Consider the following 22,092-nt stretch of genomic DNA (forward strand, 5'->3'; position numbering starts at 1 on the left):
GAAGAAGATTAAAAAAAGATTTACATAGTCTTGCAATCATTGTGTGTGTTTATATATTACTATCTGCAGCCCAAGGGTGAATGCTAGAAAAATGTCCACGCTAGTGCTAGCAGGCCTCCATTCTAGACCACGCTAGGGCTAGCAGGCCTTCATTCTAGACCACGCTGGTGCTAGCAGGTCTCCATTCTAGACCACACTAGGGCTAGCAGGCCTCCATTCTAGACCACGCTAGTGCTAGCAGGCCTTCATTCTAGACCACGCTAGTGCCAGCAGGCCTTCATTCTAGACCACGCTAGTGCCAGCAGGCCTTCATTCTACTCAAGCTTAACAGGATAAATCCAGGGAATTAAGTAGTTAGTTTCTCACCCAGACAACCAACTCTGCCCAGGCCATCTTATTTTGTACAGACATTTCTTTAGCATCACCATTACACAACTTTCTTAAAAATGTGCCTAGTTTGTCAATCTGACAACTTATCTCTATATCCTGTATATATTCTTAGTGTTTGTAAGCTAAGATGAGCTCTTTGGTTTTCTGGACAAGGTCTGAAGCTATGTAAAATGGTGCAAGCACTAAGATTGTAACTAAGAGCTCATGTGTTAGTTTATAATATACCAGTTATGAACTGTCAAGTTCGTTAATGTCTGACAGAGGCTTTAAACAGTTAAGTTTGATCACAGTTAGACATAATCACTTTACTATATAAAATAAATTGCACAATATATAACAGAGCACCGCAAAGTACTTCATCTACCATCCACAAATTTGCTTGAAGAATATCCTACACCTAGGTTTTATATCGGTTGTAATATAGGTCATTCTGTTATGGGCTCTTCTCATTCAGAGCATTCCGTTTACTGAGGCATGCCTTCCTCTGGTCAATTACCAATTCTTTGAATGAAAAAAACTTTTTTAAAAAAATGAGTATTTTATAGCTTATATAGATTCTTAATTTGTGCATTGTGGGAACGTTTTATACTAGACATTGGATATAAAATTTATTGCATGCAGCAACCTGATTAAGTAAACATGCAGTCAGAAATAGTGACCTTCCACCGAAGCTTTCTGAAGTCTATTCTGATCTCCTTTCGGCAGCTGACTCTATCCCTAAAATCACAAAAGTGTGTTGTTGGGTTTTTGTGTTTAATTGATATCTTAGCCTGAATAGAGTATTATGGTATTAATAATACCATTTTAATAGCAGCAAAAGCTATTGCAGCATAAATTTACATAATACTAAAAGATCTAACCAAAATCCTCGGCAAAACAAAAATCAAACATGAAGGAAAAATAAAAGATCCAGCTTATGAGGTATCCTTACAAGTCAAAATAGAGAGCAACTAAAGGCTTATTTTCATGAAGGGTTATCCTTACTCTAAATGACCCGAACTAATGATTGCTGAATTGTTGTGAAGTTTTTGCTACATCTGCCACCTACTCACGAGTATTACCTTTGGTAAGTCTTGTTCTAGGGGCAACTCTCTAAGTTTCTGAAAATAAGTGCATGCTCCAGTTCAAAACAATCAGAACAACACCACCACAGCAACAAACAAAAGAATCACAGACAGTAGCCTGACGGCCGCTAATGAGAATGGCAGCCTACATACTGTCACGAGTGACAAATCAGGTATAAACAATTAAGGTACCAAGCAGACAAAGGTGTGAATCAAAGTGCAAATCAGTACCATTCTACACTCTGCAATTCTGCATTATACTGGACACTGAGTTCAGTAATATGACTGTAAATAATAATAATAATAATAATAATTAATAATAATAATAAAAAGACCCAATTCTTCTTTAAAAATCAAGAACGAATGCACAGATTTCCAGAACACTGTAAGCCCTGAGGCAGTGCCCTCTCTCTCCCCTCCTTGTTATCTACTCCAGTACTGTGGCTGGGTCGGCCGTGGCTCAGCTCCAGCGGAACGGGACGTGACGAGGGCGGTCGCCTCCCTCCTTCACCAGCGGTTTGTGGAACTCCCGCCCGGCTCGGGAATGTATGCTCGCCCAGCAGTATTCACAGTAATACTGCAGACAGGTGACGTTGGCACAGAAGAACGGGGCAAACTTCCCACCACAGCGTGTGCCCTGGCACTCATCACACATCTGATCATCCAGCACATATGGCTTTACTTCAACCTGGACCCAAAGAGGAAAGACAGAGAAAAATGGTTTAGCAAAGCTTCCTCACATGTCTTGCTTTTGAGAGTTTATAGTATAGCTTCACGGTACGTCTCAATCAGATGCTGCTTTCAACTCTGCTGATACTGGATGGTAATCGACAGCATAGGCTTTGGAATAAGCTCCTTGATTTACTTCTTGTGTGATATGAGACAAATTCTTAAAATCTCTGTGCCTCTGTTTGCTCTATGACTATATCTGTAAAATGGGTATGTTTTCACACACATAAACACATCTAACACACACACATTTGTGTAATCTGTAAATGGGTATAACAGTGTTTACATCAAAGGGTGCTGGGGAGGATTAAGAGGGGCTGAACTGAATCCTGAAAGCTGAATCCTGAAAGCTTTGTCTGACAGTGCAGGACAAAGAAGAACACTGCAGGGAGAGGAAGCAGCCAGGACAAAGGCCATAAGCAAGAGGAGGCAGGCACATCCTTGGGAGATGCTGTGGCTGGAGCCAGGCCTGAGGGCAAGAGGCACACTGAATATGGGAGGAGCTGAAGGGTACACTGCTGTGAGGCTGTGCACCTCAGTGTCGTAGTGATGCAGCTCCCTGAGACTAACACCCCAATACTGCATACCATGGACTGGAGAGGAAAAGGGACTCACAGCTGAGGTGTTAAGAAGCTACTATAATAATTGGGACTTTTTTAGTTTTGGAACTTTCTCTGTTACCTTAATCTCCCCCCAACACTGGAAACTTCAATAGAAGACAACTTTTCATCACAGCCCTTTAGGGAACATTTTTAAATCTAAATGAAGCAAAGCTGTATGACTGAAAACCAAAAGAAGAAAAAAGTTACCACGTTCTCACCCACTTTCCTTTCCTAGAACTTTAGAAAAGAAACATCATTAACTTTATTTATTTTTAATTATTATTATTATTTTTGAGATGGATTGTCACTCTGTTGGCAGGCTGGAGTGTAGTGGTGTGATCTTGGCTCAATGCAACCTCCACCTCCCAGGTTCAAGCCATTCTCCTGCCTCAGCCTCCTGAGTAGCTGGTATTACAGGAGTGCACCACCACGCTCGGCTAATTTTTTGTATTTTTAGTAGAAATGGGGTTTTCACCATGTTAGCCAGGCTGGTCTCAAACTCCTGATCTCAGGTGATCCGCCTGCCTCAGCCTTCCAAAGTGCTGGGATTATGGGCGTGAGCCACCATGCCCGGTCGAAATACTATCTTATTGTGGTTTTGATTTGCATTTCTCTAGTGATGGACAATGTTTAGCATTTTTTTCATGTGCTTGTTGTCCATTTGTGTATCTTCTTTGGAGATACACAACTCAATGAGGAAATGCATAGAGAATAATTCACATAAGAATTCACAGACAATTCACATAAAAATGTTTATATTAGCTGGTTGTGGTGGCATGCACCTGTAATCCCAGCTACTCAGGAGGTGAGAGGATCACTTGAGCCCAGGAGTTCAAGCCCGGCCTGAGCAGCATACTGTTTCCCTGGCTCTTAAAGAAAAAAAGAAAAAAAAAAAAAAAAAAAGATGTTCATATTTACTTGTAGTCAGGAAAAAAAATTGATGCCATTATTCTCATCAGACTGGCAAACATTTAAAAGAGTGATAACTATTTCTCATCATTTGCTGATAGAAATATGAATTGCTACAACTTTTTTTTTTTTTTTTTTGAGATGGAGTCTCACTGTTGTTGCCCAGGCTGGAGTGCAATGGAACAATCTCAGCTCACTGCAACCTCCACCTCCCGCAACCTCCACCTCCCAGGTTCAAGCGATTCTCCTGCCTCAGCCTCCCAAGTAGCTGGGATTACAGGTGCCCACCACCACACCCAAATATAATTTTTATATTTTTAGTACAGATGGGGTTTCACCATGTTGGCCAGGCTGGTCTCAAATTCCTGACCTCAGGTGATCCCCTGCCTTGGCCTCCCAAAGTGCTGGGATTACAGGCGTGAGCCACCACACCTGGTCTGCTACAACATTTTTGAAAAGCAAACTAGCAAATTATTCAAATTAAAAATATGTATACCCTTCAACCCAAGAATCCCAGTGTTGGCTATTGTTCCAGATGCAATCCCAATGCTTGGAAATATAACCACCAGAAGTGAGGACATACGTAAAGTATATCTACTGCGAGACTTGTCCACAATGGCAAAAAATCAGAAACAAAGTAAATGTCTAGCTACAGGGAAACACTTGAATAAAATATGGGTTATCCATTCCGATGGAATATCATGCAGCCATGAAAAAGACTTAATTATGCTCCATCGGTTGATGAGAAAAGATTTCCATTACACAGGGACATTAGGACCAAGTGGAACGATGGCTACTGCAAGCTGCAAAATGCTGAACAAACATACGTAAGGTCATGTAATACATTTGTGCTGATATTTGAAAATGCAGTATTAATAAAACAGCACCTTCTGTCTATTTGGGCTTCCAACTAAGCTTGGTAACAGTGCTCCTTACTGGCTAAAGGGTTTTGGGGGATCTAGTCTACACAGTAGTTCAGAAGATGTGTCATGAAGGCTTTCATGACTGCCTTGAGGCCAGAGGCACACAGTGATGCCTTATTTACCAGCTTTCTTAGGGAATAACATATACCTCAAGTTATTTTTCCAGAAACCAGGCACTTCTCCTTTTTGGTGCCAAAATATGTTGAATGTTGATGTTTTTTGACAAAAATCTTGCTAAAATGTACTAGTTCCCCTCCCCCTCTTAGATAGGAGACATTATGAACATTATTCCTAAGGAATGCCAAGTAATACAATGCGGTAGAGAGTTTTCACTTTTTCTGTCAGCCCCCTTCAAAATCTGGTGGTCCGTTATCATATCTAAAACACGTTCCAAACACCTCTTTTAGGTTTGCAATTTCCAATCATTTTCATTTTGCCTGGAAAGTTAGAAAAATCAAGTTTGTGAAGAGCTGAACATTAAATGCCAATAGATATGACTCTTAATATGGTGAAAAAAAATAGGCTGGGTGCAGTGGCTGATGCCTGTAATTCCAACACCTTGGAAGGCTGAGGCAGGAGGATCCCTTGAGCCCAGGAGTTCGAGACTAGCCTGGGCAACAACAACAAAAAAATTAGCCCTGCATAGTGGGATGCACCTGTAGTCCCAGCTACTTGGGAGGCTGAGGCGGGAGGATCCCTTGAGCCCAAGAGCTAGAGGCTGCAGTGAGCCAAGATCCTGTCATTGTACTCCAGCCTAGGTGACACAGTGAGACCCTGTCTCAAAAATATATATGTAATAATAGTAAAAATAAAAAACAGAATGTGGCTTTTGGATTGCTACTGTGCTCTCAGGGGCCTTTCCTGAAAGCTTCCGGAGGGCAGTCTTCCAGAGGGATGAGCGGTGCTGTCCCTGCAGAGCTGCTCCTGAGGGCATCTGAAGAGCAGAGTTTGCCTAACGACAAGACACACACCACGATGATCCACAAACACAGACACGCGAGTTAGCTACTATGACCTCTCAAACAGCAACAGGCAAACAGTATTTCTGGATTGAAATCAACAAAAGAGAGGCAGAGCAAGATGGAAGAACAGAAGTCTCCGCCGATCAACCTCCACCTGACCCATGCCCCACAAGAACAGGAAGTTAGTAACTATCTACACAGAAAAAAACACCTTTAGAAGAACCAAAAATCAGGTAGGTCCTCCTAGTACCTGGTTTTATCTTCATATTGGTGAAAGAGGCACTGAGGAGATAGAAAAATAGTCCTGAATCACCAAGTATTTAAACCAGCCCGCGCCTGAGGGGAATCTCCAATTCCAGCAGGGGGAACTCGAGTTCCCCCAAGCCTCGCCACTGTGGGCTATAGCGCTCTGTGTCTCCAAATCAACCTGAAAGTCAGTCTAGGCCATAAGGACTGCAACACTTAGGTGAGTCCTAGTGCTGAACTAGGCCCAGAGACAGTGGATTCATGGGGCACATGGCCTACTGAGACATCAGCCAAGGGAGGGCTGGCATCACCCCTGCCCTAACCCCAGGCTGCACAGCTCATGGCTCCAAAAGAGACCTCTTCCTTCAGTTTGAGGAGAGGAGAGGGAAAAGTGGGAAGGGCTTCGTCTTACGTCTTGGATACCAGCTCAGCCACAGAAGGACAGGGCACAGTCAGAATTGTGGGGTCCCTTTTCCAGGCCCTAGCTCCCAGGTGACATTTCTAGACACACCTTGGGCCAGAAGGGAACCCACTGCCTTGAAGGAAGGACCCAGTCCTGGCAGCATTCATTACCTGCTGGCTGAAGAGCCCTTGGGCCCTGAATAGCCAGCGGTGATACCCAGGACCTTGGGTGAGCCTCTGAGACTTGCTGGCTTCAGGTACCAGCAAGGCCACAGTTGGGTAGAGCAGTGGGCAGGCTCCTGGGGTCCCCAACTCTAGGATTTGACTCTTGGATGGCATTTCTGGACCTGCCCTGGGCCAGAGGGGAGCCCAGTGCTCTGAAAGAGGGTTTCAGGCCAGGCAGTGTTTACCACGAGCTGACTTAGGGCCTTAAGGGAATGCTGGACTTAGTCTGGCAGTACTTCTCATGGCCTGGGGTGGCGGTGGTGGAAAAGTGAGACTCCTCCGCCTTTGGAAAGGGGAGGGAAGAGTGGGAAAGACTGCAATTGTAGTTTGAGTGCCAGCTCAGTCACAATACAATAGAACACCAGGTAGACTTCTAAGGTTTTCCACTTTAGTACATGATGCCGGGACAGCATCTCTGAGTCTGCCCAGGGGCTTGGGGAAACTCACTGCCCTGAAGGGAAAGACACAAGCCTGGCTGGCTTTGCCACCTGCTGATAGTAGAGGCCCAGGGCCCTGAGTGAACACAGGCAGTAACCAGGGAGTGGTTACGGCAGGCCTTACGCAAAAGCTGGCTTCAGGTCGGACACAGCACAGTCAGAGTGGTGGTGGCCACAGGGGTTTGTGTCACTCCACCCCCAGCTTTAGGTGACAGAGAACAGAGAGACTCTTTGTTTGGGAGAAAGTAAGGGAAGAGAACAAGAATCTCTGCCTGGTAATGCAGAGAATTCTCCCAGATTTTGCCCAAGACCATCAAGGCAGCACCTCTACGAGTCTGCAGGAACTGTAGTAGCTAACTTGGGCTTGGGTGACCCCTAAAGCAGAAACAGCGTAGAATACAACACCCAAGTCCTTTCACATATCTGGAAAGCCTTCCCAAGAAGGACAGGTATAAATAAGCCCAGGCAGTGAAGACTACAATAAATACCTAATTCTTCAATGCCCAGACACCAAAGAACATCTACTAGCATCAACACCATCCAGGAAAACATGACCTCGCCAAATAAACTAAATAAGGCACCAGGGACCAATCCTGGAGAAACAGAGATATGTGACCTTTCAGACAGAATTCAAAATAGTTGTGCTGAGGAAACTCAAAGAAGAGACAAAGGTCACTATATAATGATAAAGGGGTCAATTCAACAAGAGGATATAGAAATTTTAAATATATATTTGGGCCGGGCACAGTGGTTCACGCCTGTAATCCCTGCACTTTGGGAGGCCAAGGTGGGTGGATCACCTGAGGTCAGGAGTTTGAGACCAGCCTGGCCAACATGGCAAAACCCCGTCTCTATGGGGTACAACACCCCTGTACTATATTAGTAGGCATGGTGGCAGGTACCTGTAATCCTAGCTACCCAGGAGGCTGAGGCAGGAGAATTACTGAAACCTCAGAGGTGGAGGTTTCAGTAAGCTGAGATCGCGCCACTGCACTCCGGCCTGGGTGACAGAACAAGACTCCGTCTCAAAAATACATACATACATACATACATACATACATATATATATATATATATATAAATTGATTATATATGTATGCACCCAACACTGGAGCACCCAGATATATAAAGCAAATATTAGTGCTAAAGAGAAAGATAGGCCCCAATACAATAATAGCTGGAGACTTCAACACCCCACTTTCATCATTGGCTAGATCTTCTAGACCAAAAATCAATAAAGAAACATCTTTATTGATGAAAGATGCAGACTTAATCTGCACGATTGAACAAAGGGATCTAACAGATATTTACAGAACATTTCATCCAAAAGCTACAGAACACACATTCTTTTCCTCAGCACATGGATCATCCTCAAGGATAGACCATATGTTAGGTCACCAAGTAAGTCTTAAAACATTCAAAAAATTGAAATAATATCATGTATCTTCTGTAACCATAATGTAATAAAACTAGAAATTAATAACAAAAGGAATTTTGCAAACTATACAAATACATGGGCCGGGTACAGTGGCTCACACCTGTAATCCCAGCACTTTGGGCCAAGGCAGGTGGATCACTTGAGGTTAGAAGTTTGAGACCAGCCTGACCAACAAGGAGAAACCCCGTCTCTACTAAAAATACAAAATTAGCCAGGTGTGGTGGCGCATGCCTATAATCCCAGTTACTTGGGAAGCTGAGGCAGGAGAATCGCTTGAACCTGGGAGGTGGAGGTTGCAGTGAGCCGAGATATTGCACTATTGCACTCTAGCCTGGGCGACAAGAGTGAAACTCCGTCAAAACAAAAAAAAAAAAGAAAGAAAAAACAAATACATGGAAATTAAGCAATATGCTCCCGAATGACCAGTGGGTCAATGAAGAAATTAAGAAGGAAACTGAAAATTTTATTGAGACAAATGATAATGAAAATGGAACATACCAAAACCTATGGATAGAGCAAAAGCAGTACTAAGAGGAAAGTTTATAGTGTAAGCCTACATCAAAAAGGAGGAAAAACTTCAAATAAAGAATCTAATGATAAAACTTAAAGAACTAGAAACGCAAGAGGAAACGAAACCCAAGATTAATAGAAGAAAGAAATAATAAAGATCAGAGCAGAAATAAAATGCAACTGAAATGAAAAAGACAATAGAAAAGTTAAACAAAACCGACAAACTTTTAGCCAGACTAAGAAAAAGAAAAGATTTAAATAAATAAAATCAGAAATCACAAGGTCAGGAACTTGAGACCAGCCTGACCCACATGGTGAAACCTCGTCTCTACTAAAAATACAAAAATTAGCTGGGCATGGTGGCACATGCCTGTAATTCCAGCTACTCGGGAGGCTGAGGCAGGAGAATCAGTTGAACCTGGGAGGTGAAGGCTGCAGTGAGCCGACATCGCGCCACTGCACTCCAGCCTGCCAACAGAGCGAAACTCTGTCTCAAAGAAAAAAAAAAAAAAAATCAGTCAATTATATCAACAGAATGGAGGATAAACACCATATTATCATTTTAATTGATGCAGAAAAAGTATTTGATAAAATTCAAAATCCCTTCATGATAAAAATCCTCGGCTGGGTGCTGTGGCTCACTCCTGTAATCCTAGCACTTTGGGAGACCGAGGTGGGTGAATCACTTGAGGTCAGGAATTTGAGATCAGCCTGGCCAATATGGTGAAACCCCGTCTCTACCAAAAATACAAAAAAATTAGCCAGGCATGGTGGCACACACCTGTAACCCCAGCTACTTGGGAGGCTGAGGCACAAGAATCACTTGAATCCGGGCGGTGGAGGTTGCAGTGAGCCAAGAGCATGCCACCGCACTCTAGCCTGGGTGACAGAGCAAGACCTTGTCTCAAATATATATATATATAAATCAAAATAGATTAACATCTTAAATCTAAGACCTCAAACTATGAAGCTACTGAAGGAAAACACTGGGAAAAATCTTTAGGACACTGGTCTTGGCAAAAATTTCTTGAGCAATACCCCCCACAAACAGACAACCAAAGCAAAAATGGACAAATAGGATCACATCAAGTTAAAAACCTTCTGCACAGCAAAGGATAAAATCAACAAAGAGACAACCCATTGAATGGGAGAAAATATTTGCAAACTACCCATCTGACAAGGGATTCATAACGAGAATATGTAAGGAGCTCAAACAACTCTCTAGGAAAAAAATCTAATAATCCAATCACATATGGGCAAAAGATTTGAACAGACATTTCTCAAAAGAAGATATACAGATGGCAAACAGGAATATGAAAAGGTGCTTAACATCATTGATCATCAGGGAAATGCAAATCAAAACCACAATGAGATATCATCTCACCTCAGTTAAAACGGTTTATATCCAAAAGACAGGCAATAGCAAATGCTGGTGAGGATGTAGAGAAAAGGGAACCCTTGTACACTGTTGGTTGGAATGAAAATTAGTACAACTACCAGGGAGAACAGTTTGGAGTTTCCTTAGAAAAGTAAAAATTGAGCTAACATATGATCCAGCAATCCCATTGCTGGGTATATACCCCAAAGAAAGGACATCAGTCTATCAAAGAGATATCTGCACTCCCATGTTTGTTGCAGCACTGTTCACAATAGCTCAAATTTGGAAGCAACCTAAGTGTCCATTGGCAGATGAATGGGCCAGGTACGATGGCTCACACCTGTAATCCCAGCACTTTGGGAGGCCAAGGCAGGCGAATCACCTGAGGTCAGGAGTTTGAGATCAGCCTAGACAACATGGTCTACTACATGTTGTATCTACTACAAATACAAAAATTAGCCAGATGTGGTGGTGGGTGCCTGTCATCTCAGCTACTTGGGACACTGAGACAGAAAAATCGCTTGAACCCGGGAGGTGGAGGTTGCAGTGAGCCACGATTGCACCATTGCACTCCAGCCTGGAAGACAAGAACGAAACTCTGTCTAAAAGAAAAGAAAAGAAAAGAAACAAACAAACAAAAAAGCATATGAATGGATAAAGCAAATGTGGAACATATACACAATAGAGTTCCATTCAGCCTTAAAAAAGAATGAGATCCAACTATTTGCAACAACATGGATAGAACTGGAGATCACTATGTTGAGTGAAATAAGCCAGACACAGAAAGACAAGTATCACATGTTCTCACTTATTTGTGGGATCTAAAAATCAAAACAATTGAACTCACGTACATAGAGAGTAGAAGGATAGGCTGGGAAACGTAGTGGGGAGCTACAGTGGGACAGGAGATGGAGACGGATAATGGGTACAAAAAAATCAGAAAGAATGAGTAAGACCTACTATTTGATATCACAACAGGGTGACTATAGTCAATAATAACTTAATTACATATTAAAATAAGGAGTGTAATTGGATTGTTTGTAAGTCAAAGGATAAATGTTCGAGGGGATGGATACCACATTCTCCATGATGTGCTTATTTCACGTTGCATGCCTGTATCAAAATATCTACTATCTACACCCACTATGTATTAAAATTTGGCTGGGCACAGTGGTGCACGCCTGTAATCCCAACACTTTGGGAAGCAGAAGCGGGTGGATCACTTGAGGTCAGGAGTTTGAGACCAGTCTGGTTAACATGGTGAAACCCCACCTCTACGGAAAATACAAAAATGAGCCAGGTGTGGTGGTGGTGCCTGTAATACCAGCTACTTCAGAGGTTGAGTGAAGCAAGAGAATCACTTGAACCTGGGAAGTAGAGGTTGCAGTGAGCCGAGATCACACCACTGCACTCCAGCCTGCCTGAGCAACAGAGTGAGACCCTGTCTCAAAAAAAAAAAAAAAAAAAAAAAAAGCCAGGCATGGTGGCACACACCTGTAATCCCAGCTAATATTACCAACAAAAATGAAAAATAAAATAAAAAATAAATTAATAAATTGTTAAAGAATAAAAGGACATAAGGAACAACAACAAAAAATCAACGAAAGAGAAGCAGCTGCATGAAGGATTAAGGGTGCTTAGTTTGGCTCCTACTAAAGGGTGATTATTTTGGGTTGAGTGGCCTCACCCTCGTCACTAGTATTTATGGAGTGCCTATTCCCTGTCAGCCACCATATTACAACTGAAATGAACTGTAGACCAATACAAAGTTCTTCCCTAAAATAACTTATGGTCTGTAAAAGAGTTTCTGAAAAGCATTCCCAAACCATTTGTGGTTTTTGCCACATCCCAGTGCTATCTATACTATTACCTAATATTTTAGTAGATTATCCAAATTAACTCTATTTTTCCCAACAAACAAATATATAACAAAATAAAAACTGGCCTATCTGTTAACCTCTGCAATTACCTGGAATATCATTAACCTCTGACACTTCGGACATACAAATCTGGTGGGATCACGTTACTGACCTATATTACCATTAAAGCTCAAATACTAGAGCCCCATGCAGAGCTGATCACATCATTAAGCTGACCCTCTGTTTCAAAGGGCCTTGCAGGCAAAGGAGATGAAGGAGATGAGAAGTACCTACCGAGAGACACTTAGATTCATACTCATAAGCCTAATGGGGATTACTATACCCAAAGATGCTGAAGAATACATGTAATTTATTGATGAGCTTGTAACCACTAAGGATAAGATGGACTGATATGGAGCCTTAGATGAGTGGCTATAGAAAATGGTAAAGGGGCTCGGGCGCGGTGGCTCAAGCCTGTAATCCCAGCACTTTGGGAGGCCGAGACGGGTGAATCATGAGGTCAGGAGATCGAGACCATCCTGGCCAACACGGTGAAACCCCGTGTCTACTAAAAAATACAAAAAACTAGCCAGGCGAGGTGGCGGGCGCCTGTAGTCCCAGCTACTCGGGAGGCTGAGGCAGGAGAATGGCGTGAACCCGGGAGGCGGAGCTTGCAGTGAGCTGAGATCCGGCCACTGCACCCCAGCCTGGGCAACAGAGTGAGACTCCGTCTCAAAAAAAAAAAAAGAAGATGGTAAAGGGAATAATATATTTAGAATGTTACAGACAAAGAGAAAGCCGTACTTCGTAAGTTTTGTAAGTTTAAACTGATCTCAATCCTTAATTGTTTTGTTTCTAATGAGCTAGAGAAAATATTTCCGTCTGCAGTCATTTTATTACTCAAAAACTGACCTCCTGAAATAAATAAAGCAATGGCTAAACAACTCCTGAAATAAATAAAGCAATGGCTAAACAACTCTTAGTGGCAGAGAACAGATACTAGGGAGACCACAAACTGTTCACAGGTGCAGAATTCCTTCTTCTCAGACCTCAAAAGTTGTAGTAATAGAAAGGAGGCATTGGGCCAAGGTCAGGCTAAGCTTGAGTTATGTACTAAAAGTTCTATTAAGGACAGCCAAAGACTGACCTCTGTTACAGTCTGTCTTTGGTGGTGGGAACAACCAAATAAATCAGTCAGATACCAGCCAGGCCCGGTGGCTCACGCCTCTAATCCCAGCACTTTGGGAGGCTGAGGCGGGCAGATCATGAGGTCAAGAAATCGAGACCATCCTGGCCAACATGGTGAAATCCCGTCTCTACTAAAAATACAAAAATTAGCCAGGTGTGGTGGCACGCACCTGTAGTCCCAGCTACTTGGGAGGCTGAGGTAGGAGAATCGCTTGAACCCGGGAGGCAGAGGTTGCAGTGAGCTGAGATCACGCCACTGCTCTCCAGCCTGGCAAAAGCGAGACTCCGTATTAAAAAATAATAATAATAAAAATAAAAATAATCTGTCAGATACCTAGTTATCCTAAGGCACGTAAAGCATACTTATGGGTGACTAGAAGGCAAGTAGAAGCAAGGATTTCAGATAACAGAATCAAAGTAGACAAGCTGGAAAAAGAAGCAAAGTGAAGTGATATAATTTAATAGGAATAAATATAAGGCTGGCATCTACTCAGAAAAATTGGCAGCACACAGCCAAAGCGTAGTATTAGGTCAAAAAAAGAAAGAAAAAAATTGGCAGCACAAATACAAGGTGTAAGTCAAAGTGTAAAGAAGATGTAGTTAAGCAGCACATCAAGCAAGGCTTTAACTCAAAGAATCAGGAATATGAAGAGGCTGACAAAAGAACAAACCTAATCTAAGGATCTGCTGCAGGTCAGAAGAAGGAAAACAATGAACTGGAGATCGTGGGTGTGAAGGGCAGAAGAGAAGATGTGCAGAGTTGCCACACAGAGGAAAGAGACAATGACATGGGCACCTCTGTGCTTAAGAGAAATCCAGCAAACAGAGGTCAAGCCAGAGAACACTGGCTTCAGGTGGTGATTTCGGAGAACTCAGAAAACAGAGTAGGTGAGAAGTAGTATGGGGGCTACTTGAATGGAAAACATTAGCTCTGAGATTGGGTTCCTCTCCTGGCTTCAAAGGAGAAGCTCTCATAATCACATTGTTGGGGTAAACTACTGGACACAGGGACTTGAGTGAGTACCTTCTGTTTCTCTCCAGACTACCCAGAGATTTAGGCCAAATGCTACGAGGGGCCATTGCAATGTCAGGCTTTATCAACAGAGGCAAAATATTCCACTGAAAGGAAGAGCCAGCTGTACTCTGGGTAAGAAACCTCAACTCTGGCTTTCCATTTTGAGGACAACACTTTAGAAGGATATAACATTGTCAGAAGGACCTGACTCACTTGGAGATCCTACACTATGCTGGCTGAAAGGAGGCCATGATTCACAATACAGACATCTAAAATATGGCCATAGACATCCACAGCATTGCCAGGATCAGAAGTAGAAACTCCAACTAGAGGCTGCCCTGTGGTCACTGTTTAGTGTGAGCTCAATATACTGTGTGTTTCAGAAATACTCTGATAGCTCTTAGGAATGAGTTATATTCATTAAAGAGGTACACTTCAGTAATGAGGAATTTAGTTTCTTTGAACTTTTTTTTAACTCACTAGGTTACTTTGAGAAATCAGACCAAAGTAGTTATCCATGATAAAAAGAAGTGACAAATCGACTGATAACATAAGCAAGCTGTTGACACATTTTCAACTGTTAAAGGCAATACAACAGAGCTAAGTCTAGACACAAGATAACCAGAGCTCACTGCCATGATAGATAATGTCCCCCATATTGGGTAATCAATGTATTAGTTAAGATGGTTGCAAATATATGACTCAATCAAGAGAAGAGCATTTCTTTACTTTTTAATTTTTTATTTTACTTTTGAGACAGGGTCTCACTCTGTCACCAGGCTGGAGTGCAGTGGCATGATCTTGGCTCACTGCAACCTCTATCTCCTGGATTCAAGTGATTCTCGTGCCTCAGTCTCCCGAGTAGCTGGAATTACAGGCATATACCACCATGCCTGGCTAATTTTTGTATTTTTGGTAGAGACAGGTTTCACCAGGTTGGCCAGGCTGTTCTCGAACTCCTGGTCTCAAGTGATCTGCCCGCTTTGGCCTCCTGAAGTGCTGGGATTACGGGCATGAGCCACCACACCTGGCTAAAGAGTATTTGTAAAGTAAGTATTATTTCTGACCAATAGAGGAAAATTTCAACCCCAGTTCACTATTTTTTTTTTTAGACACATTCCTGAGGTCTGAGAAAATCTAAGGGAACATAGCACCTCAAATAAGTTTAATAAATTATATTTAAACTACAATAGCTTCATTTAAAAAGTACATCTGGGACTCAGTGCTTTAACATGAGCCCATTTAGAATCAGTTCAAGTCATAATTTGAACTCACACCTGGGTTTTGCCTGTCCTTTAAAAAGTCAGCTCAGCCAGGTGCGGTGGCTCACACCTATAATTCCAGCACACTGGGAGGCCAAGGCGTGGAGATCATTTGAGCTCAGGAGTTCAAGACCAGCCTGCGCAACATGCTGAAACCCCATCTCTATCAAAAACACAAAAAACTGGCCGGTTGTGGTGGTGCACTCCTGTGGTCCCAGCTACTCGGGAGGCTGAGGTGGGAGAATCACCTGAGTCTGGAAGGCAGGGGTTGCTGTGAGCTAAGATTGTACCACTGCACTCTAACCTGGGTGATAGAGTAAGACCTCGTCTCAAAAAATAAAATAAAAAATGTAAAAAAGATTTTAAAAGTCAGCCTGGCAAAATCCCAAAACTATGACTCTTCAGAGTCAAATCAAGCAGAGATCAGTAATAATGTATCAAAGTTCTCCTTTTTTTTTTTTTTTTCTGAGGTGGAGTCTCGCTCTGTCGCCTAGGCTGGAGTGTAGTGGCTTGATCTCGGCTCACTGCAAGCTCCGCCTCCCGGGTTCACGTCATTCTCCGGCCTCAGCCTCCCGAGTAGCTGGGACTACAGGCGCCTGCCACCACGCCCAGCTAATTTTTTGTATTTTTAGTAGAGATGGAGTTTCACCGTGTTAGCCAGGATGGTCTCGATCTCCTGACCTCGTGATCTGCCCACCTCGGCCTCCCAAAGTGCTGGGATTACAAGCGTGAGCCACCGCGCCCGGCCCAAAGTTCTCCTCTTTAAAAAATATACTATGCAATGGCTAGGAAAAAAGCAGCACTAAAAACTTGGTTTTAGAACTATTTAAGGGAACAATGTTTAAAAAATGAAGGGTTGGGCTGGGTATGGTGAGGTGTGCCTATAATCCCAGTTAGTTGGGAGGCTGAGGCACTTGAGCCCAGGAGTTCAAGTCGAGCCTGAACAGCATCTCCAAAAATAGATAGATAGATAGATAGATAGATAGATAGATAGATAGATAGATAGATAGATAAGTAAATAAATAAAATTAAGAGTTGAGTGTAAGTGTCCCTGTTTTCAGATCTGGCCTTGATGCAAACCTGGGCACCCCATGAAAGGGCCCTGGCTGACTTAGGCCATTTCCTAATATCTGGGGCAACAAAGCTTCTTGGAAAGCCCATTTATTTGGTGTGCTAAAAGCTTTTCAACATAATGTGATCATAATCTTCTTGGCATGTGTTATAGAGCACATCTAGCCAGGCCTAAAAACCACAGTAATCTCATTAATATTCCCACTAAATATAGTGTCTGGTTGTTAAAGCAGGGCCTCCACCAGCAGACAATACAAAGAATGTCTAAACATATATTTTGGCTGGACGCGATAGCTCACATCTGTAATTCTAGCACTTTGGGAGGCTGAGGCGGGCGGATCACTTGAAGTCAGTAGCTCGAAACCAGCCTGGCCAACATGGTGAAATCCCGTCTCTACTAAAAATACAAAAAAACATTAGCCGGGCATGATGGTAGGCGCCTGGAACCCCAGCTACTTAGGAGGCTGAGGCAGGAGAATTGCTTGAATCTGGGAGGTGGAGGATGAAAGTGAGTCGAGATCACGCCACTGCACTCCAGCCTGGGCGACAGAGCAAGACTCCATCTCAAAAAATAAATAAATAAAAATAAATTTTTAGTTTTTCAACCATGAGCTGGAATGCTGTTGTTTAGAAAGCAGATGACAGATGCCTAGAAAATTAAAGTGGCAGCCAGGTGTGGTGGCTCATGCCTGTAATCCAGCACTTTGAGAGGACAAGGTGGATGGATCACCTGAGGCCAGGAATTCGAGACCAGTCTGACCACCATGGCGAAACCCGTCTCCACTAAAAATACAAAATTAACCGGGCATGGTGGTGCATGCCTGTATCCCAGCTACTTGGGAGGCTGAGGCAGGAGAATCGTTTGAACCTGGGAGGCGGAGGTTGCAGTGAGCCAAGATAGCGCCACTAGACTCTAGCCTGGGCAACAAGAGCGAAACTCTGTCTCAAAGAAATAAAAAAAAAAAAAGAAAATTAAAGTGGCAGGCTGGGCGCAGTGGCGCACGCCTGTAATCCCTGCACTTTGGGAGGCCGAGGCAGGCGGATCACCTGAGGTCAGGAGTTTGAGACCAGCCTGACCAACACAGAGAAACCCCGTCTCTACTAAAAATACAAAATTAGCTGGGTGTGGTGGCGCACGCCGGTAATCCCAGCTACTTGAGAGGCTGAGGCAGGAGAATTGCTTGAACCCAGGAGGCGGAGGTTGCAGTGAGCCGAGATCACACCACTGCACTCCAGCCTGGGCAACAAGAGCAAAACTCCATCTCAAAAAAATAAATAAATAAAAATAAACAAAATTAAAGTGGCAATGTGAAAACAGCTTTTCCACACCAACAAGGTTATCCAAAATTCTCAGATATAGTTATTAATTTTAGAAGCAATCTAGGGTAGATTTTTAAAAATCCGAGGGGAAATAATTGGGATTTTATTTTCTTTTTACCTTACAAAGGATGAGACTTACCATTTTTCACATTCTCAAGTGCTAGGGGATGAAAGATTTTAAAATTACCTTTGTGCCCTTCCCACAGTTTAAGAACTTACTTATTTTCCCATAGCAGGGCTTCTGTGTCAATGTCTCTGCCATATGTTTATGGAGTGCAAAGAGATCTATGAGTGCTGCTCTGTTTAGCCCTAAGATAATGTTTTCATGAAACACAGAAGGGTGGGCTGATAGTATCCGGCACAGTCTGGTTTCCTGCTATGCTGCTTGGAAATGGGGCTGGAAGTATGGGTATAAATCAGTCCAAAACCAAGTGCTAGTAGTAGAAAAGTGTATCATATGGTGAACAAAGGGCAAGAAAATCATTAAAAATGTGAAACACATAACTATCATGGTATCAAGCCCTGAGGGTATAGAGATGCAGAGCACCCTGGCTATACCACAACCTCATGGGCCTCTGTTTCCCCTAGCCTATGAGGGGTTTGAACCAGCTCTTACAAATAGGAATAAGCATTCACCAAAAGACTGCTAACTTACTTCTGACACCTGACTTCCAGAGTTGAATCTGAATGTTCTACTGAGATAAGTATTTAGAAAAAAGGCAATGGACATTTTTCCAATTCTTTATCTCATAAACAACCTCTACACTCAACTATGAGCAGGAAAGATGAATATTTAAATCACTATAAAGAGTTTTCATATTAAAAATGATCACAAGTCCAAAGGAGGAGACATGAAAGAACAGAGGACAGGAGAGTCAGAAGTCAGGACTTGGAAGGAGAGCCTGGACAAAAGGTTCTATTCCATTCAAAGATCTTTATCTTCCTTTAGATAACCCAAACTCCCTTTAAAAAACTATTTCTAGTCAAGGGCTCTGAGACTCCTAGTACTTCAAAATAAGCCCAGGTAGGATTAGTTCAGATGATATTTGAACTCACTTCTGAGTGTTGCTTCCTCTAGGGTCAAGTCAAACATAGCTATTAGACACAACTAGGAAGCTTTCAAGCCAGGTCAGGCAGGAACCACTAAGAGCAGCAAGATAAAGTCTGGGTTGTATGAATCCCAACTAAGGATAGGAGTAGAAATAGTCTGAGAACAGGTCATCTCACCCTCACTTCTTTTGCTATTGTGTCATTGTATATATTCCCGCTGTGGTCAGGAACAAAGTACGGCATTATCAACATTTCTGTTAGTATGGTTCCTAACGGAAATATGGGTCATATTAATCTTCATGTAGGCTAAAAATATACAGCCTTTGGTAGTCTACTAAATTTATGCCCAATATGTGTCTACGAAACAGAGAGAGAGAGAAAAAAAAGATTAAATATATTAAGTACTTAAGGTACTTGCAAAGAATGGTACAATGGATAAAAGGCCATTAAATAAAAAATGGACTAAAGAACATGCTACTCAAAGCAAATATTATGTGCTTAGCTATCACAATGCCCTTTTTGAGACAGGGTCTTACTCTGTTACCCATGCTGGAGTGCAATGGCATGATCTCGACTCACTGCAACCTCCACCTCCGAGGCTCAAGTGATTCTTCTGCCTCGGCCTCCTGAGTAGCTAGGATTACAGGCAAGTACCACTACCGTCTGGGTAATTTTTGTATTTTTATTAGAGATGGGGTTTCACCGTGTTGGCCAGACTGATCTCGAACTCCTGACCCCAAATGATCTACCCGCCTTGGCCTCCAAAGTGCTGGAATTACACTTTGTAATGAGCCACATGCCAGTCACAATGTTCTTTAAATAAAAAGTATTGGAAAGTCCAAAACTGGCAAACTGAAAAGCGCCCTGGTTCCCAACGTGAAGCTAAAATAGAGTCACGGGAACACTTTGTCAATGGTGTACTGATTTCAACAATGATTTTTCCTTCTTATATGGAGACATTTTAGATGTGACAGATAATCTCAAATAATCAAAAGACAAAGAATTACAAATACTAAAGGGAATATCAACCACAACGTCAATGCCCCACTACTACATGGATATGCAGCTGCTATTTCCTTGCCCTGTCCCAAACCCTCTGTAGACAGAAAGTACATGGTAGATGGGACACACTTGGACAAAACGGACTAAGAGAAAGGGAAAAACAATCAACTGCTTATCAAGCTTCTGAATTTGAGCAGGAAAGAAGGAAAGAAGCTGCAAACACAGTGTTTTTCTCAATTGGGTTCTCTAAAACATTATTTCCAACAAATGACACATTTTTCCATGATCAAAATAAATTTGTGAAAAACTGCATATTGCCTCCTTCTTGGGTCTTCACAATGAAGATTAGTATATGAAAGATTTTAATATGTCATGGAATAAACCAGCCTTTCTTTAAACGAGTATTTCCAAACTCATTTGACTCAGCGAAATTTTTAAAATAAAAAAAAATTTTAAATTTTTTAAATAAAATAAAATATAAAAAAATTTTTTAAATAAAATAAAATCCCAGAAGACTCATGTTTTATGGAGCATACGTTAAGAAACATTGAGGAACTAATTCTAGGGACATTTTCCCTAGAATATGGGTAGAGAAGACCTGCCTGCTGAGATCTCTCCCCCTCCGTTTAAAAAATTCATATATGGCCGGGCACAAGTGGCTCACACTTGTAATCCCAGCACTTTGGGAGGCCGAGGCGGGTGGATTACCTGGGGTCAGGAGTTCGAAGCTAGCCTGGTCAACATGGAGAAACCCTGTCTCCACTAAAAATACAAAACTTAGCTGGGCGTGGTGGTGGGTGTCTGTAATCCCAGCTACTCGGGAGGCTGAGGTGGGAGAATCGCTTGAACCCAGGAGGTGGAGATTGCAGTGAGCCAAGATCGTGCCACTGCACTCCAGCCTGGGCAACAAAACGAGATTCCATCTCAAACAGCAACAGCAACAACAAAAATAAAAATAAGAATAAAAGCCTCATATATGAGCTTCAAGTCAGTGACAGGTTTAAAAAAAAAAAAAAAAGAACTCGGCCGGGCGCGGTGGCTCAAGCCTGTAATCCCAGCACTTTGGGAGGCCGAGACGGGTGGATCACAAGGTCATGAGATCGAGACCATCCTGGTTAACCCGGTGAAACCCCGTCTCTACTATAAAATACAAAAAACTAGCCGGGCGAGGTGGCGGGCGCCTGTAGTCCCAGCTACTCGGGAGGCTGAGGCAGGAGAATGGCGTGAACCCGGGAGGCGGAGCTTGTAGTGAGCTGAGATCCGGCCACTGCACTCCAGCCTGGGCGACAGAGCGAGACTCCGTCTCAGAAAAAAAAAAAAAAAAAAAAAAAGAACTCAAATAATCAACCAACTTTACCCTGATTTTGCCTGAAATATTTAACTCCCTTTATCACCTGAAATTCCAATTAGATTGTTTTTAATAAGCATGTTCCAGAAGAGTTCAAATATTAGTCATCCATGGTTTGACATAAATTAATGTGTTATCAGTGCTACTGTATATTGACAGAGTGCTTTACAGTTTTCAAAAACACTTTCATTTACACACACACACACACACACACACACACACACTTCCTTCAAGCTTTATAATAAGTGGTACAGTCAAGACTAAAACCCCAGATTGGCTGATTCTAGTCTAGTATCCTTTCTACTAGTAAAAATATTTCTATGGAATGAATTGGGAAACTATAACCAATATACTGCATGATGCATTTAAAGTTGTAAACATCTGATTTACAAATTTCTAGGGGACAACATGACCAAGCTGAGCTAGACAATGGCTGTGTTGGGGGGCAGGGGGAATTGCCTCAGATTTTTATAAACAGATTTTTCATATCTATCAAGTCATATGTTTTTGCTAGGCTAAGGGAGATTCAACTGATTCTACATTTTAAAAATTTTCTCATGACCACACAGAGCAGATGAGGGTAGAAAACCGGCTACGTAAAAGCATTACCCATTTTCAATGATCTCATTTGCACACCACAAAAATCTTTCATATGTAAATAACCTAGATTTCCATTACATTAAAAAAAAAAAACTGTATTTAGCAAAGCTTTTACATCTTAAGAGTTCATTTGGCATCACTTCTAAAAATACCATTAGAACA

The 22,092-nt window shown here is 42.4% G+C and overlaps 1 protein-coding gene across 3 annotated transcripts in view; it reads right to left on the reverse strand.

Annotated features, from left to right (window-relative positions):
* Positions 1-340: 340 nt before the first annotated feature.
* CPEB3 (cytoplasmic polyadenylation element binding protein 3) overlaps positions 341-22,092 on the reverse strand; it is a 249,136-nt gene continuing 227,384 nt past the window's right edge. For all 3 annotated transcript variants that reach the window (XM_025398016.1, XM_025398015.1, XM_025398017.1), the window contains one exon: positions 341-2,142. In XM_025398016.1, coding sequence (XP_025253801.1) covers positions 1,915-2,142 — 228 coding nt within the window. In that variant the 3' untranslated portion in view covers positions 341-1,914. The remainder of the gene's footprint in view (positions 2,143-22,092) is intronic.

Source organism: Theropithecus gelada, chromosome 9 (genome assembly GCF_003255815.1).
Source record: "Theropithecus gelada isolate Dixy chromosome 9, Tgel_1.0, whole genome shotgun sequence".
Taxonomy (NCBI): domain Eukaryota; kingdom Metazoa; phylum Chordata; class Mammalia; order Primates; family Cercopithecidae; genus Theropithecus; species Theropithecus gelada.